At 39.2% G+C, this 18,321-nt stretch overlaps 1 protein-coding gene across 1 annotated transcript in view; it reads left to right on the plus strand.

Annotated features, from left to right (window-relative positions):
• The window catches only part of fam20cb (FAM20C golgi associated secretory pathway kinase b), a 175,925-nt gene that overhangs the window by 110,269 nt on the left and 47,335 nt on the right, over positions 1-18,321 (plus strand). Inside the window, exon 4 of the mRNA XM_034193222.1 lies at positions 13,926-14,018. Within this exon, the coding sequence (XP_034049113.1) occupies positions 13,926-14,018 (93 nt within the window). The remainder of the gene's footprint in view (positions 1-13,925; positions 14,019-18,321) is intronic.

Here is an 18,321-nt window from a genome sequence, read left to right on the forward strand (position 1 = left end):
GGTGCATTTGTTTTCAAATTGTAATATTTCTTAAATTTATTTTTGTTTATATATTAATAATCTAATGATTATTATATACAATTTTAGAGAAAGAGACAAAAAGAACCTGAATAGAAACACAACAGAAAATATAAAAGCAACTAACAATGAACATACAGAAATAAATAAATACATACAGAAATAAATAAGTGTTTCCTGTGAACACCTAGTGACTCTCACACCTCCATTTCATCCCTGTCTTATTTAAGTTTAATGACAGTTTGTTTCGGTCAAACCATATTTTCAATGTGTTACTTTCTTCAGTGATTATCTGCCAAAATAGAAAACTGCTACATCCTAGTAAGAGCAGAATACTACTGGAATGAATTTGAATAAGGAAAGTTGTTTTTTGGGGGGGGTTTCAGCTTTTTTTGTTTTTCACCACTTTCACCCCTGAATATGTGAAATCGTGAGTCACTTTTGTGCAGATTAAAGTTACTAACTGGGACTCCTGTCTTGTTGCAAGAAAGAAACGAGAATCGTCCTCCATTCTGTTCACACAGCTCCAAATGTTGCGCGGCTCTCTGACGAGTCAAGTTAGAATGATAGAATCCAGTCTAAATTAATAACTTCAAAGCGAAACACCGTTTTGTTTATTTTTATTTATGTCCGGAGATCAAGGATACAGTGACCAATTTCATATTTATTTACTTTAAGACTCAATGAAATACATAGAAAACCTGTAAAGCCTACTTTTAGTACAAAATTCACAAGAGGTATTGATAAGGGAATCAATAAGGAATTGGATCGATAAGCAGAATCGATAATGGCATCGATATTGATAAAATCTTATCAATACTCATCCCTAGTCAACACTGAAACCGTAAATGCCAAATGTTGAAATCTCCCTAGAGCGCAAATAGAGGAGGTCTCGTGCGATTTCAGTGTACAGTGACACTGAAATCGTAAATGCGAAATGTTGAAATCTTCCTGGAGCGATAGAGGAGATTTTGTGCGAAATCAGCGGACAGTCGAAACTGAAACCGGAAATGCCAAATGTTGGACTCTTCCTGGAGCAACAATAGAGGATATCTTGCACAAATTCAGCGGGCAGTCGACACTGAAACTGGAAATGCCAAATGTTCAAATCTTCCTGGAGCACTAATAGAGGCGATCTCGCACAAATTCAGTGAACTGTCGATACTGAAACTGGAAATGCCAAATGTTCAAATCTTCCTGGAGCACTAATAGAGGCGATCTCGCACAAATTCAGTGAACTGTCGATACTGAAACTGGAAATGCCAAATGTTGAAATCTTCCTGGAGCGCTAATAGAGGAGATCTCGCGCGAATTCAGTGAACTGTCGATACTGAAACCGGAAATGCCAAATGTTGGACTCTTCCTGGAGCACTAATAGAGGAGGTCTTGCGCAAATTCAGCGGGCAGTCGACACTGAAACCGGAAATGCCAAATGTACAAATCTTCCTGGAGCGCTAATAGAGGAGATCTCGCGCGAATTCAGTGAACTGTCGATACTGAAACCGGAAATGCCAAATGTTGAAATCTTACTGGAGCGCTAATAGAGGAGATCTCGCGCGAATTCAGTGAACTGTCGATACTGAAACCGGAAATGCCAAATGTTGAAATCTTACTGGAGCGCTAATAGAGGAGATCTCGCGCGAATTCAGTGAACTGTCGATACTGAAACCGGAAATGCCAAATGTTGAAATCTTACTGGAGCGCTAATAGAGGAGATCTCGGGCGAATTCAGTGAACTGTCGATACTGAAACCGGAAATGCCAAATGTTGAAATCTTCCTGGGGCGCTAATAGAGGAGATCTCGTGCAAATTCAGTGAACTGTCGATACTGAAACCGGAAATGCCAATCTTCCTGGAGCGCTAATAGAGGAGATCTCACACAAATTCAGTGAACTGTCGATACTGAAACCGGAAATGCCAAATGTTGAAATCTTCTGGGAGCACTAATAGAGCAGATCTCATGCTAATAGAGGAGACCTTGCGTGAATTAAAGACCCCAACCACAATTGCTTGAGACAGAGAAATAGCTAGGTTCTCCAGCATACAACTGCACACAAGTGAACAATATCAATATCTCATCACTGAAAGCTCATATATATATATATATATATATATATATATATATATACCTCTTTACATCACTCCTTCAATCACAATGAAAAAACACAATTAGATATCTTGCATCTTTTTTGTACAATGACCTTGGGATGGTAAGCAAAATCAAGCCCCCTGGTTTTAGTACCAGATGATTGACATCACAAGGAGCTGTATGACACTTGTTGGTTGTGTGCTTCTGCAACTTTTTTTCATGATTATACAGAAAAAAGTCTGAAAAAAACCATATCACCCTTGACGGTTAAGTGCTTCTTTCTACAATTTCATTTTCTAACTCTAAATTATACTGGAAAAAGTCTGATGGACCTATATGATCTTCTTGCTTCTTCAGCAATTTCATTTTTACATTTAAGTCTACAACGCTATTACACTGAAAAAAGTCTGAAGGACCTAAATGACATGGTAAAATGGTGAGTAGCTTTACTCTTTAATGACGGCGACATGAAACATATTAGTGTCAGTGAACATGAAGACAGTGAGGGTGATGGCAATCTGTCATTTGACCCCAGTGATGTTGACCTTTACCCAAATGCCTGACCTGTAGATGACCTCACAGATAAAGTCAGTTTTATGCTAGAATCATGTAAATTATGACAAAATTGTTTCCAAGGGTGTATTTAACAATTCTGATCAATTTGCCATATCAAATTCCATCATGGCAGCCATTTTTCAAGATGGCCACCAAAGCCACATCTTGGGAGCTGATTTTTGTGTTATTGGCCTTTCAAGATAAAATAGGATACACATAAAGAACTAACATGCTTGTAAAATTTCAATATTCTGTTCTGTGTTTCTTTCTTATTATACATGTTAAATGTTCTTCAATTTGTGTTTATTCTGGTATAATTTCACAAGGTCTTATAGCAAAGGTAATTGCCTTCTTACAGCTATGACAGAAACTCTATACTTTAAATAATACCAATTTGCTCATTCTAAAGACTTATAAAAGAAAATTGCATTTTTAAAAGAGAGGACCTCATAATTTTATGGGTTAGTAAGGTGGCCATCTTGAAAAGGTCACATGTTGGAATTTTGAGTGACTAATGGATCAAGTTTGCATGGTATGTCAATAAGAATAAATATGCCAGTTTTGGTGCTGTTTGCCACATTGACAGGGCTGTTAACAGAGGAACCTCTAAATATGCTATTTTGGTTTGTTAGCCATCTTGAAACAAGGCCACCATCTTGGACATTTGACTGGCTAATCAGTCATATTTGCAAAGTATGCCATCAGGAAGAAATTAGCCTATTTTGGTTTTGTTAGCCACATTGGCAGGGTTGTTACAGGGGAACACTATAATATGCCATGTCATTTTGGTGGCCATCTTGAAGAAAGGCCGCCATCTTGGAATTATGAATGGCTAATCAAGCAGATTTGCAAAGTATGCCATAAACATCAATTCTGCCAAATTTGGCCTTTCATCAAGATTTGTATGTTTTTTTTTTCTGTTATCCGCTGCACAAAGCAATTCTGTGCCACATTTGGTCCAAAGTAGGTTGAAAGTAAATTTCGTTGACATTCATGTTTGATAAAATATTTTTTTTTAAACATCAGCTTCTTTACCTTCATTGAGAGACCAAGGTGGGTATAAATTAGCCAAAAACCAGACAGCCAAATGTGACCTTTTACCCTCAATTATTATCTTTTAGAAAATTTGACCTTGCTGGGCAATTTTAGACCCCGCTTCCATATGTATGCCATATTTGATGCAAATCAGAGTGAAAACGTTCAGTGTTGTCCTTTGACCCAATAACTTTGACCCAAGTGACCTTTTGCAATTTTGACTGTGCCATCTCCATGTGTGTGCCAGGTTTAGTGCCAGCCACCATGAAGAACTTCACTTTGGACATTTTTCCTCAGTGATTTTGACCCTAATGATTGACCTTTGGAAAATTTGAAGTCGCCTTGGCAAAAGAAGCCACCTACATATGTGTGCCAAGTGCAGTGGTCATAGGACTGAGAATGTATTATTATTATTATTATTATTGTTGTTGTTGTTGTTATTGTTATTATTATTATTATTATTATTATTATTACTACTTTGTTACCTTTGACCCCAGTGGCCTTGACCATTGCCAAAACAAACCCTTTCAGGGCAATTCTGAGGTTGACTGTCTTCCACACATCAGGCTTGTTGGAAATATGCCCAAGTACCTCAGGAAACAGTAGAACAAACACACACAAACAAACATTTCTCAGATTATAGTGTGGTGACTGTAGGTCGTTGGTATCAGGTCTCCAGAGGATCCTTGACTCTTGTTGGTATGACTTTGTGTCAAATGAACGGTTTCTTAGGGAGACTCAGATGAGGTGTGCTACTTGTATTGGGAGGGAATGTCCACTGAAACATTTTGGACACATGGCACGTTTCTCTGGGCGTGATCCTGTACACAGGTGGCTCATTGTTGAGAACACCAGCCACTGGAGAAGGCCACTTAAGCCTATGTGCCCTAGATCATTAAGAAATTATATATATATATATATATATATATATATATATATATATATATATATATATATATATATATATATATATATATATATATATATACACAAGGTCTCTTAGATAATAAACCGACCCTTTTATTTTTTTTTTAACTATATGGATTTGAATGACATGCGATTACACCAATCATGCTTGAACCCTCGTGCGCATGCGTGAGTTTTTTGTGTCGGTGACATCATTTCCCTGTGGGCAGGCCTTGAGTGAGATGTGGTCCTGCCCTCTCGGCTGAATTCCTTTGTTTCACACGCTGCTCGAGACGGCGCGCGTTGCTTTATCAAAATTTTTTCTGGACCTGTGAGGAATATCCGAGTGGACACTGTTCGAGAAATTAAGCTGGTTTTCTGTGAAAAGTTTAATGGCTGATGAGAGATTATGGGGTGTTTCTGTCGGTGTAAGGACTTCCCACGGAGCGGGACATCCTGCAGCGCTTCCAGGCGCTGTCGTCGGCCTGTTTCGAGCTGAAAACATCCTAATTTAAGGCTTAATTCACCCAGGACATCATGAGAGAACAGAGAAGATTCAGAAGAGGCCGGCATGAGGAATTTATGCGGACATTCCACTGTTTAAGGACATTTTTTTAATGAAAGACGTACGCGCAAATTCGCCGAGTCGTTTCCGTGACGACTCGGCAAATCTGTGTGCGCCGCGACAGGAAAAACACCTCCGTGTTGAAAACCATTTGTAGAATTCAGGCGGCTTTTAATGGCTTTCAACAAGTGAGTAACTGAGAAATTGTTTAACAGCTTGGGCATGTTCCAACTTGCCCGTTAAGATTTCCAACGGAGGTGTTTTTCCTGCCGCGACCCCCCGCGGTCGGGTCCAGCCCGACATGCGACTCTGCCCGCACGTTCTTTCATTACAAAATGACCGTTAACAATGGAATGTCCGAATAAACTCCTCATGCCGACTTCTTCTGAAAGTTCTCTGTTCTCTGACGACTTACTGGGTCAACAGAGCCTGAAATGTGGAAGTTTTCAACTTGAAACGGCGAGACGCTGCCGCCTCGAAGCGCAGATCGCCGTCAGGCGCCGTGGACCGTCCTTAAAGCGACACTACCAGACCAAAATCTCTCATCAGCCGTTAAAATTTTTACCGAAAACCAGCTGAATTTATTGAATGGTGTCCACTCAGTTGTGCCTTACAGTTTTGAAAAAATTTTTATCAAACAAAGCAAGCAACAGTCTCTGAGCCATTCCTAAACAATGAAAAAAATCGACGAGCAGGTGGACGACTCCTCACTCAAAGACTGCCCACAGGCGAATGACGTAACCGACAGGCGTGAAAAAACTCTCGCATGCCCACGAGGGTTCAAGCATGTCTGATGTAATCACACGTGATTCAAATCCATATGGTTTTTGAAAAAAATAATAAGGTCGGATACTTTTCTAATAGACCTCGTATATATATATATATATATATATATATATATATATATATATGATGGATGGATGGATGGATGTACTTGATTGTGTGTATGTTTATATGTATTAATGCATATATCATGTGTAAGTTAATTGTTATTTACTTAAGGACAAGGAGTGGGAGTAAATACGTTTTACTTCTTCTCACTCCTTCTCGAATATCCATTGATTATAGTTATCTTTATACTTTATATTACTATTGTTGTTATTTATTTTGCGCTTTGATATTTGAAATAAACATTTCAGTCAATCAATCAATCAATATACTATTCATGTTCTGATGCTGTGTTTAAATGTTTTAAAAAAGCTTTTGAACATATTCATACTTAAGAATCTTTTTCTGTTTACTGAATCAAAACAGTAAATTGATTTGATGTTGTGCCATTTTCTTCAAGGGCTTCTCTAATATCTCCTTCAATCAAAGGTCCAAGCAATGTGTAATCAAGCAATGTCCAAGCATGAACCAGTTCAAACAGCGGTACAAAAATATGTTTTTTTCTGGGTATAGGGAGGAGGAAGGGTAATGAGGGTTAGGGTGTTTTTGTTGTTTGCTTCGGCTTGTAAATATATAGTATTTTGTATGTAAGTAGGTATGTGTAGGTGTATATTTATGTTTGTGTATATATATGTGTATATATGTATATGTGTATATATGTGTATGTTGATGTGTATATGTATGTGTGTGTATATATATGTATATATATATATATTGATATCGGTTTAGGTGTGTAGGAATTTATGTGTATATGTGGCAAAGGGTATTACTGGTTGTGGGGAAGAAGGGGTAGGGATAAATAAGCTGATGCTTCACCCTACCCCTTTTCGGACATGTTGGGTACACAGTAGGAACTTTTTTGTTGTTGTCTTTACTGATCTATCTTGTAATTGTTGTTGTATCAAATGTTCGAAATAAACAGTTTTCATTCATTCATTCATTCATTCATTCATTCATTCATTCATTCATTCATTCAAGGTGACAGTATTTATTCATGGACACGAATAAGGTTGAATCAAATCAATTTGTTTATACAGCGCCAAATTACAAAAGACATCCTCTCAAGGTGCTTTACATATTAGTCCATGTGCCAAGCAGGTTTTCATTACCACTTAAGGGGACTAAACAACACTTACAATCCAGCCTAATTATACTGTCTTACACAGAAATGTATCAAATTATATTGAACAGTATACTACTTTATTTATCTGATTACAGGGGATTCCAAAAAGGTTGAGTTTGGACTATCTATGACTAAATGTTATGGAGTTATGGAATAAAAACAGCAAAAATGGTGACAAACGTCAGTCTCAGTTTGTACAGGGGGTCCACAGGTGCTACAATTTTTCTAAAAAAGTAATTCAACTTATTGGTTGCATGAATAGAGCTGTTAAAAGTATTAGTTTGTGCCATCTATTATGCTTAGCTAACACTTTAAGGAGTAACATATTTTGAATCCAATGGACGTCAACCTTGTTTGACCATTATTTTATCAACCTAGCATTCATCACAGTCAAAGCTATTCCATTTATTAATCCTGTTAACTCAGTCAATAATTTGTATCACTTTTTTTAAAATAAAAATTGGAGCAGCTTAGCATTTGACTCCTGCACAAACTGAAATTGACTTTTATCACAATTTTTTTACAGTTTTTACCCCATAACTCCAAAACATTCCCTCATAGATCATCCAAACTATACCTTTTTGGGATCCCTGTGATCAGGCAAATAATGTGGTATAACATTTGGAGCAATTTTAAATATTGACCCCTGTGTAAACCTTCACTGACCCCTACCTGGTTATAGCTGCCACCATACTTTTTGTTTCAGCCATGGTTTACTGAGGCTGGATGAGTATCATTTAGTCCCTTTAAGTGGTACCAATTAAGCAAACAATGTCTCCTGGCTCATGGACTGTATAGAGCAGGTCCAGACTCATACTTTTGTATTACAGTTCTTTCACAGAGTCCCAACATTCCCCAAGAGAAAACACAAGGCAGCAGCACTGAGGAAACCCTCGCTTTGAACAGGCAGGAACCTCAAGCAACCAAACCACCGATGTGTCCACTAAACATTATTAATTCATTTGCCTAAATGAAAACTTTACTGGTATTTGACACTACAATAAACGTGTTAACTGACTTTTCCCTAAAGTGCCTCCAACACTGCAGCCAAACAAACACTGCTCTGTCTCCAAAGTCGGTGCAATTCTAACTTGATGGAGAGCCTGAGCTGTGTCCCTGAAGCAAAGCTATCCAGCAGAAGACCGCAAAGTCAACAAAAAATGAACAAGGGATGAGCAACGTGAAGCGAAGGAGCAGATAATCACATACTGCTGCTGTGATGTTTGGATAAATTTGCATATTAATGAGGGGAGCTTAAGTTTAGATCATTTCTGGCTACATAACACAAGTAATTAGCACACTGAATAAAATAAACTCCTATAATAAAAGAATAAACACCAATAATAAAAGTACACAACAATGCACAAAAATCACAAATTAAAGAGCTGATCAAATCAGATAACACCCAGTTATTTGCTTAGCTTGCTTATGTTTTATTTTTATTTTTTTTTGGGGGGGGGGGGGCATTTAAAAGTCCTTATGGTACACACCACAAGCTTTCTGGATAAACCCACTGATGACTTCTCCATCCATGTCCATCTAAAGATTCCATTCATCCAAACCATGTCAGATAACATCCATTATGTTGTGGATTGCATGTGTATTTGTCCATCTTCTTACTTTTTTTTTTTATTTAAAAGTCCTTATGTTAAGTAACAGCACATGCTGTTTTGTGCAAATGTGCTACTGAGTTCGTGTCTGTTATAGAACTTGCTTCCAAAGAAACGCTGTGTTAAAAGTGAGTTCCACATACAGAAAAAATTATGTAACTAACACTCCTCAGGTGTGACTTATATATGTTATATGTAGTTAAATCGGTACAAGTTATACTCCTGAAAATACAGTACTTAGGGACACAGTACCACTTGCATTCTGAGGGAATGTGAGATACAACATTGTTTCCATGTGGCACATTTCTTTGGACATAATGATCCATTATGTAGGTGTGTCTGTGTTGAGGACCACAGCTGTTGGAGATGGAAGAGTTGTCTACCTGTGTGGCCGCCACCAAAGGCAGTTCCCGGTGGATGTGGGTATGCGCAGCACCACTGCACGCTCGAGTGTATCTTCCAATTTCATGACAGGATAATTTACTTTGTGACATCATCATGTTATGTGCAATTCCTTTACAGACTGTTGCACCCTCTACATTTTTGTCACCTCATAATTTTACTTAAACTGTAATACTTACTGTAATAAAGCAACTGACAGATTTAAATGTATTATTCAATTTCAATTTATTACATTTTATATAGTGCCAAATCACAACAAATCTGCCTCAAGGCACTTCACACAAATAAGGTCTAACCTTACCAACCCCTAAAACAAGCACACAGGTGACAGTGGTAAGGAAAACTCCCTCTGATGATACTGAGGAAGAAACCTCAAGCAGACCAGACTCAAAGGGGTGACCCACTGCTTCGGCCATTCTAACAGTTACAAGGTTTTTACAAGATTTTACAAAGCTGAACAAATAGGAAATAGAAATTCAAAAACATCTGCTGCATCAGTCCAGCATCCCGTTGTCCACAGATGCCACTCCCGCGTATGTCCTTCTGCACCTCAGACAGAGACAAAATTTAATTTAAATTCATTAATTTAATTTAATTTAATTAGCTTATAATGGGCCAAATCACAGCAAAAGCCGTCTCAAGGCGCCTTACATAAAACAAGTCAACATAAAATTTAATAAATAATTAAAACTGAATAGAAAAATTTCAAATACATAAATAAAAACAGAAGTAAAAGAATAAAACAAATAAAAATAAAAAAAATATTCATAAGAAAGACAATAAAAATAGGTTTTCAGTCTTGACTTAAAAATGTCCACTGACTCCGACTGCCTCACAAAACAAGCTAATTTCAATCTACTACAAACACACCTGCTCTTAATTTTCATCATGCACTATTGTTCCCTGCAAGAAGTCCAAACACGCCCAGTAGGTGGCAGTGTTCAGTGTTTGGCAGACAGTTCTACAGGATATTGCACTACCAAAACAATGTTGTTTTTCGATTGATGTCTGATCAGTTTGTCTTCATTATCTGACCTTTTAAACTGGTCACTTACAGGATGATAGCATTTACTGTTTGTGAGTTATGATGTTAAAAAAAAACTGGAGGGGGATGAACTCATTTAGATACTCTTTCACCCACTGTCTAGGCTTTTCCACAGCCTAGGAATAACATCACTGGGTTTTATTTTGTGTTTTTAAATTTATTTGAAATGTTACACCAAACTTGTGGTATACTTTAGTTTACTTGGCATACTTTGGTTTTAAAATAAATAGATCCATGTGTAAACCAGGTTTACGCATTGATCGCTGAACTGATTAGCCACTGAGCGACCTGCTCGGCTGATCCCTGGTCTGTGTGTAAATAGATGTGGCATCCAGGTTGATCACAATGTGAGACTTTCCAGATTAGATAAATGGTAAATGGACTGCATTTATATAGCGCTTTTCCATCTGCATCAGATGCTCAAAGCACTTTACAATTATGCCTCAATTACAATTATGCCCTTATGCCTTGCCCAAGTGCCCTTAGTGATTTTCCAGTCAGGCGGGGATTTGAACCCATGATCTTCTGGACTCAAACCCAACACCTTAACCACTAGACCATCACCTCCCTTTATTTGCACATGCAAATTGTTTCATGGAAGCTGAGTTAGTTATAGTTTGGTTATCAGACCCCCCCCCCCCCCCCCCCCCCTTTGTAATCCTTTGGTAAGCAACAGAATGAGGTTTTTTTTCTATTTAAGCAACACAAATCGGGAATGTTTCAGTCCTCAACATTCGCTGACCGCTAAGTTAGTCCACTAAGTTAGTCTAATGACATCAGTGCAAATCCTATATTGTCTGTCATCTGAAAAAAAAGAGTCCTAATTACTTTCTTATTAGTATTAAACTTAATTTAATATTGCAATATTGAGCCACACGGTGGCTTAGTGGTTAGCACTGTTGCCTCACAGCAAGAAGGTCATGGCTTCGATTCCCACCTGTGGCCTTTTTGTGTGGAGTTTGCATGTTTTCCCTGTGTTTGTGTGGGTTTCTTCCCAAATTTAAAGACATGCAGGTTAGGTAAATTGGAAACGATATAATTGGGCAGCGCAGTCTCGTTTGAGGGCGGGCACTAAAGGGGTAAAATATGACGCAGATGATGTAATTTCTCTACTTCTGGCTGAGCAAATTTACGCAACCAAAGTGAAAATGCAAAGAAAAAGTGACGATGCGTTGGAAAGTGGACTTTCCAACGCATGTGGTTTGTTTATGATCCAGAGCTCAAACATGTCGTGGTGCTTGTGCAGGTGAGAGAAGGCGGCTACTCTGGTTAGCTGTGTAGGCTAACACTTACAGACACAACCTCTCACATTTACCTCGTCTTCCCTTCTCCACTGGGAACTGAAAAAAACCTGCACTTTTCAGTGATTGCAGCCGAAAACAAAACAGTGCACCATTTTTCCATGTGAAGTTATCGGCTGTGTATGTATTGCGCAACGGGAGCGGCTGTCCCCACAAGTGGTCAAATCCCGCGATATCATGCAGGGTTCAAACGAGACTGCGCTGCCCTATTGTCCAGGTCTCCCTTGCAAAACAGGTCTCAATCTCAATGGGACTAACCTGGTTAAATCAATTGCATTTTTACAGTATCGCATCATTTTGTAGCAGGTTTTGACTTTGGCCGCTCATCTGTGTGTTGCTGAAATTCTTGCAGACTTATTCTGAATGAGGCAAAACAAGACATAAAAAGAAACAACAGGGTAAAAGGAGGAATTTTTAGACGCGTGTGTGTGTTTCTGGGCTCTGTGCACGGTTACTTAATGACTGGTGCGGATGTCAGCCGCACAGCTGTGGTGCACCAATCAGCCTGCCAGCTGAAGGCGGGAGGAAAGGCAGAATGGAGAGAGCGAGAGGAAGACAGATATAAAGAATTAAGCACTGGACTCAGAAAAGAGCAGTGCGTGAGGGAGAGAGACGTAGAGGAGGTGAAAGAGAGAGAGGATTTGTGCAAAACAAACAGTGAGAATCCAGAGAGGGAGAAAGAGAGAGCAAACTTGTGCCAAGACAGTTTCCATTCTTCTTGTCCTCCTTAAAGTGGCTGAAGCAGAAACAGCAAAGGCTGCAGTCCAACCCGTTACACTGAACTGACTTTGTGGAAAGTATTTGCTGTTGTCAATAAAATTATAATGAGAAAACAAAGTGTTTCAAAGGAAAAATAACTTCACTAGAAAGGCACTCAAAGAGCACATATCTCCACCAGGACTCCACAGTCACCTTTAACTTATGATTTGACCTTAACGCTATTCTTTGATCCTGATCTATCAGGATTGTTGATCTTTGATCCTGAACAATGACTTTTTATCCTGTTTGCTGATCCTTGATCTTTCAACCTTACCAAGGGGATTATGTTTTCGTCACCATTTATCTGTCTTGCTTCGATCCTGTAATAAGAATCAAAGTTTTATATATATATATATATATATATATATATATATATATATATATATATATATATATATATATATATATATATAAAGAGATGGATAAACATTTGATCCTTACCACTGAACTTAAATGTTGATTTGTGATTGCCATGATCTTGTAATTGTGACCGACTCAATAAAGATTGAAATCAAAGATTAAAGGGAGGATCAGAATAAAATGAATGAGGATCAAAGGTGAATGATAAAAGTCAGTACGAATACCATCAGAATCAAAGATCAAAGGCACAATCAGACTCAAAAGGAATTAGGATCACAGATCAAAGAGGTTATCTGCCCTATGATCATAATTTAAATGTAATGGTGGAATCAGAATCAAATGAATTAGAATCAAAGATGAAGGATCAAAGTCAGCATGAGATCTTTCATCAGATCTGGTCAAAGGCAGGATCAGACTTAATGGAATGGCAATCAGAGATCGAAGGAATCTTGATATGAAGAACAAGGATCAAGCACACAATCTACTTTATGATCAGGATCAATGCTCAAAGGCATGATCAAGATAAAAGAAGACAGAATCAAAGACATGATCTGTCCCTTGATCTGGATCCACATCAAAATGTTATCGGCCCACAAAATCTATTAAAAATAATTTATTTCCTCATAGACAATCTAAAGGAATAAAAAACAAGAACAACAAACAACAACAGCAAAAAGACAGATATACAAACATAAACAAAAAGAACCTCCTTGGCAAATGTAAATGTGTGTATTTTATTTTTTCTGAAGTAATGATGACGTGCGTTGGATCTTAATCAGGGGATTTACACAATAAGACACTAACATGTGACCATGAGAGAGTCTTTTCAACCTGTGATTTTGTCTTCTCCTGTCCGCTGTCCTGCTGTCCCCGGCCTCTGCTGGAATACCTTCCATCAGCTCAGGGATTTAAGCCTTGAAGAGCCTCTTTTCCCTCCAGTAAGAGCTTTAGAATGTGTGTGGAAAGCAGGTTTTTGGGGGCCAGAGGAGGATCAAAGCTGAACAGAAATGGTTACATACTGAGAACAGGAGTGAATGCTTCAGAAGGTTGACCTTGAATCGTCCTTGTTCCTTTTTGCCTCACAAAACGCCCACGGTAACTTCCAGGAGGGCTTTTTGTAAGACTTAGAGACAGCTAGATAAGTGAATGAGAGCTCTTCACAAATCAGGGCGTATGTACGTGTGAGACACGGTTTTAGCTGAACTTCCTGTACAGTTTTTGTATGATATGACCTTAAACCAAAACTAACTTTGATCTTCTTCCCTGCAGGCAGACCCGGGAGCAGGAGACACCACCAGACTTCTTCTACTTCTCAGACTTTGAGAGACACAATGCCGAAATTGCTGCCTTCCATCTGGACAGGTAAAGCAACTTTGAGCACAAAGTGTGTAGACCAGCCCAGTCTCATGTTTTTTTCATGCCCCCGTCATGAAAAGCACTCAATTTTCCTGACACGGTTTTTTGTTATTTATAATCCTCCTCTTCTCCTAACACGAACCATAGTGTAAGTGTCTACCCTCCCCTAACCCTAACCATAACCCCTCCAGACCCCCGTCACCCCACAGTTCGTGCCCCCATCACGATATAAATTTGTGCCCTGTCACAAAAAGCACCCTATTTTCATGCCCCCTTCACAAACCCAAAGATTAATTAACTTTTCGTAATGACGCCACAAACTCTGTCGTAATACAGCGTGAACCCCTTTATTCCTAACGTGGAGTCTCCGTCCACTGTGGACTCAAACTACGTTAATAGTTACACAGTAAATATGTAGTAGGATGTGGCATTTTGCAAATATTGAAGACGTAGCAACTGGGGCCATATAACATCAGATGAAAGGATTCGTCATTTGGACTAAGAAATCCAGTCAATGCTTGCGCAGACGTCTAGTGTATTTATATAGTGTCTATGAGGGACTTTTGCTGGTAAATTGGAACCATTTGAAGGTGGCTACACTCAAAAAACTGATGCATTGGATGAAGTCAATTCAGTTATGAGCAGAATTTCCATCTAATAAATATCTGTAGCCCCAACTCAAATAAAACACATCCATGCAAGATAATTTAATTTAATTTAGTTGGGACTACAGATATTTATTAGATGGAAATTCTGCCCATAATTGAATTGAGTTCATCCAACAAGTTATTTGTTTGTGTGATACACTCAAAAAAACTGACTCACTGGACTGGATTCCATCTAATATATGTAGTTACAACTAAATTAAATTACATTATCTTGCATGGATGTGTTTTATTTGAGTTGGGACTACATATATTTATTAGATAGAAATCCTGCCCATAAATGAATTGACTACATCCAATGAGTCATTTGTTTCAGACAACTTTATTGATCCCAAAAAAGGGCAATTATGTTTACACTCCAATTAATTCAGACAAGCTACAACACTTAATCCACAATTATTACTTGTTTACTGTAATAATGGCACACATTAAATTAAAAACAACACATTAAAGACAACACATACAAGGTCTGTCAATAAAGTATAGGTCCTTTTTATTTTTTTCAAAAACTATATGGATTTCATTCATATGTTTTTACGTCAGACATGCTTGAACCCTCGTGCGCATGCGTGAGTTTTTCCACGCCTGTCGGTGACGTCATTCGCCTGTGAGCACTCCTTGTGGGAGGAGTCGTCCAGCCCCTCGTCGGAATTCCTTTGTCTGAGAAGTTGCTGAGAGATCGGCGCTTTGTTTGATCAAAATTTTTTCTAAACCTGTGAGACACATCGAAGTGGACATGGTTCAAAAAATTAAGCTGGTTTTCGGTGAAAATTTTAACGGCTGATGAGAGATTTTGAGGTGATACTGTCGCTTTAAGGACTTCCCACGGTGCGAGACGTCGCGCAGCGCTCTCAGGCGCCATCGTCAGCCTGTTTCAAGCTGAAAACCTCCACATTTCAGGCTCTATTGATCCAGGACGTCGTGAGAGAACAGAGAAGTTTCAGAAGAAGTCAGTTTCAGCATTTTATCCGGATATTCCACTGTTAAAGGAGATTTTTTAATGAAAGACGTGCGGACAGGTCCGCGTGTCGGGACACAGCCGGCGCGGTGCGGCGGCACAGGAAAAACACCTCCGTGTTGATAACCATTTGTAAAATCCAGGCGGCTTTTGATGGCTTTCAGTGGAGTGAGTATATGAGAAATTGTTTAACAGCTGGACATGTTCCAACTTGTCCTTAAGGCTTCCAACAGAGGTGTTTTTCCTGTGGCGGAGCATCGCGGCGGCTGCGAGCCGACGCTGCAATCCGTCCGCACGTCTTTCATTAAAAAAATCTCCTTTAACAGTGGAATATCCGGATAAAATGCTGAAACCGACTTCTTCTGAAACTTCTCTGTTCTCTCACGACGTCCTGGATCAATAGAGCCTGAAATGTGGAGGTTTTCAGCTTGAAACAGGCTGACGACGGCGCCTTAGAGCGCTGCACGACGTCTCGCACCGTGGGAAGTCCTTAAAGCGACAGTATCACCTCAAAATCTCTCATCAGCCGTTAAAATTTTCACTGAAACCAGCTTAATTTTTCGTGTCCACTTCAATGTGTCTCACAGGTTTAGAAAAAATTTTGATCAAACAAAGCGCCAGTCTCTCAGCAACTTCTCAGACAAAGGAATTCCGACGAGGGGCTGGACACTCCTCCCACAAGGAGTGCTCACAGGCGAATGACGTCACCGACAGGCGTGGAAAAACTCACGCATGTGCACGAGGGTTTAAGCATGTCTGACGTAAAAACATATGAATGAAATCCATATAGTTTTTGAAAAAATAAAAAGGACCTATACTTTATTGACAGACCTCGTATACATTTGACATTGTTTATGTGCTCTAAACTTGAAGCAGTCTGTCATCTGAATTGAGGCAAAGTGGGTGAAGGCTGCAGCAGGAGGGGCCTGCACCGCCCAGCCTGGGGGTTGAAGGCTGCAGCAGTAAAAACCGCGCTGCCTTTGAGGTGGCAGGGAGGAAGTCAGGGTGAATGTGACCGTCCTTGCCAGAGTCCCAAACTGAAGTCATTTGTTTGAGTGACACATTCAAAAACTGGCTCTTTGAATTGGATTCCATCTAATAAATATATGTAGCACCAACTCAAATAAAACACATCCATGCAAGATAATGTAATTTAATTTAGTTGGGACTACATGTATTTATTAGATGGAAATCCTTCCCTTAAATGAATTGAGTTCATCCAAAGAGCCATTTTTTTGAGTGTACAACCACAATATAAATCTAAAATGAAATACATATGTCTGTAATGATGTCTTGATTGTGTCATATGACTTCTATGTGACATTGTTATGATGTCATACACAATAATCTATCACAAATATTTTGCTGGTCAATATATGCTTTAGATCATGCATCTAGGCTTTTTGGTTGACCTTTGACCAAACTACTCCAAAATCTCATCACTTCCCAGCAACACACACACAAACACGCCTGTGAAAACAGCAATAAATAATAATAAATAAATATATGTAGTCCCAACTAAATTCAATTACATTATCTTGCATGGATGTGTTTTATTTGAGTTGGGGCTACATATATTTATTACACGGAAATCCTGCACATAAATGAATTGAGCTCATCCAAAGAGCCATTTTTGAGTGTAATGGTTTACAGTGTATTAATTTGTTAGAAGGTGTATAACATTGTGCTTTTTGTATTAGAAGATTAAAAAAAACTACTGGGGATTTTGTGTTAAAGTTAACACTGTGGTTAGTTTGAGTGACGCTATAGCTTCTCTGTCGGGAAACAGCTTTGACACAAGGTCCCCTGAGGTGTGTTTGCATGACCGTTGTCCATATACCCTCCATTTCTGTACAGGTTTCAGTCAAAACGGGTCTTTCTTCGAGCAGGGATGGGTGTGGGCTGAGTGGGCAGAGTCCAGGCTGTGAGCTCTGAGAGGCCGTGAGTCATGGACAGCGAATGCTGCCCTCCTGCTGCTAACATCTGCCTGAACAATGACTGCAGCCTCCCAGCTTAAGTAACCACCACGCTTCTCTGACTTCACTGCCTTTACAAGGCTCACACTTTACAGCGCGCCCGCCTGCCGGAGAGACTTAATGAAAAGAGAAAACCTCACGAGGCTCTCAGATCTACGACAGAAAGCAATGAGTTGGAGAGGCGGCGTTACTATTAAAGTCACGCTAACGTTACTGCGGTCGTTTGTTATTACGAGCAGAGGCGTTGTGTTTTAATGTGCACACTGGTGATCTTTTGCGCACGGGGCACGTAACTAAACACGACGGGCTGCATCTGCTGACTGCTGTGGTTAGTGCCACTTTGAGGAGAGGAGACATATTCCTCGGTGAAATCGCCTCCTTTTGAGATCTGTGAAATGGAATCAGATTTGGACAAAACCTGTCCAGATGTGTTTAATTTGGCATAATGATAGCAAGTTTAGAAGTAGAAAGGCACTCAGAGCTCATACCTTCACCAGTGCCTACGATCTCTTTCTTCTTCTTTGTGACAGGATTATTCCTTTGATCTCCCCTATGACATTTTTAGATCCTTATTGTTAATCTTTGACCCTGATATTCACCTTTGTTTCTGATTGCTGACTTGTGAACCAGAACTTTTATCTTCGAGCTCTGATCTTGGTCTTTGACCCTGTCCTTTGATCCTTATTGCTCATCTTTAATCCTGATCACTA

The sequence above is a fragment of the Thalassophryne amazonica genome, chromosome 18 (assembly GCF_902500255.1).
Source record: "Thalassophryne amazonica chromosome 18, fThaAma1.1, whole genome shotgun sequence".
NCBI classification, from domain to species: Eukaryota; Metazoa; Chordata; class Actinopteri; order Batrachoidiformes; family Batrachoididae; genus Thalassophryne; species Thalassophryne amazonica.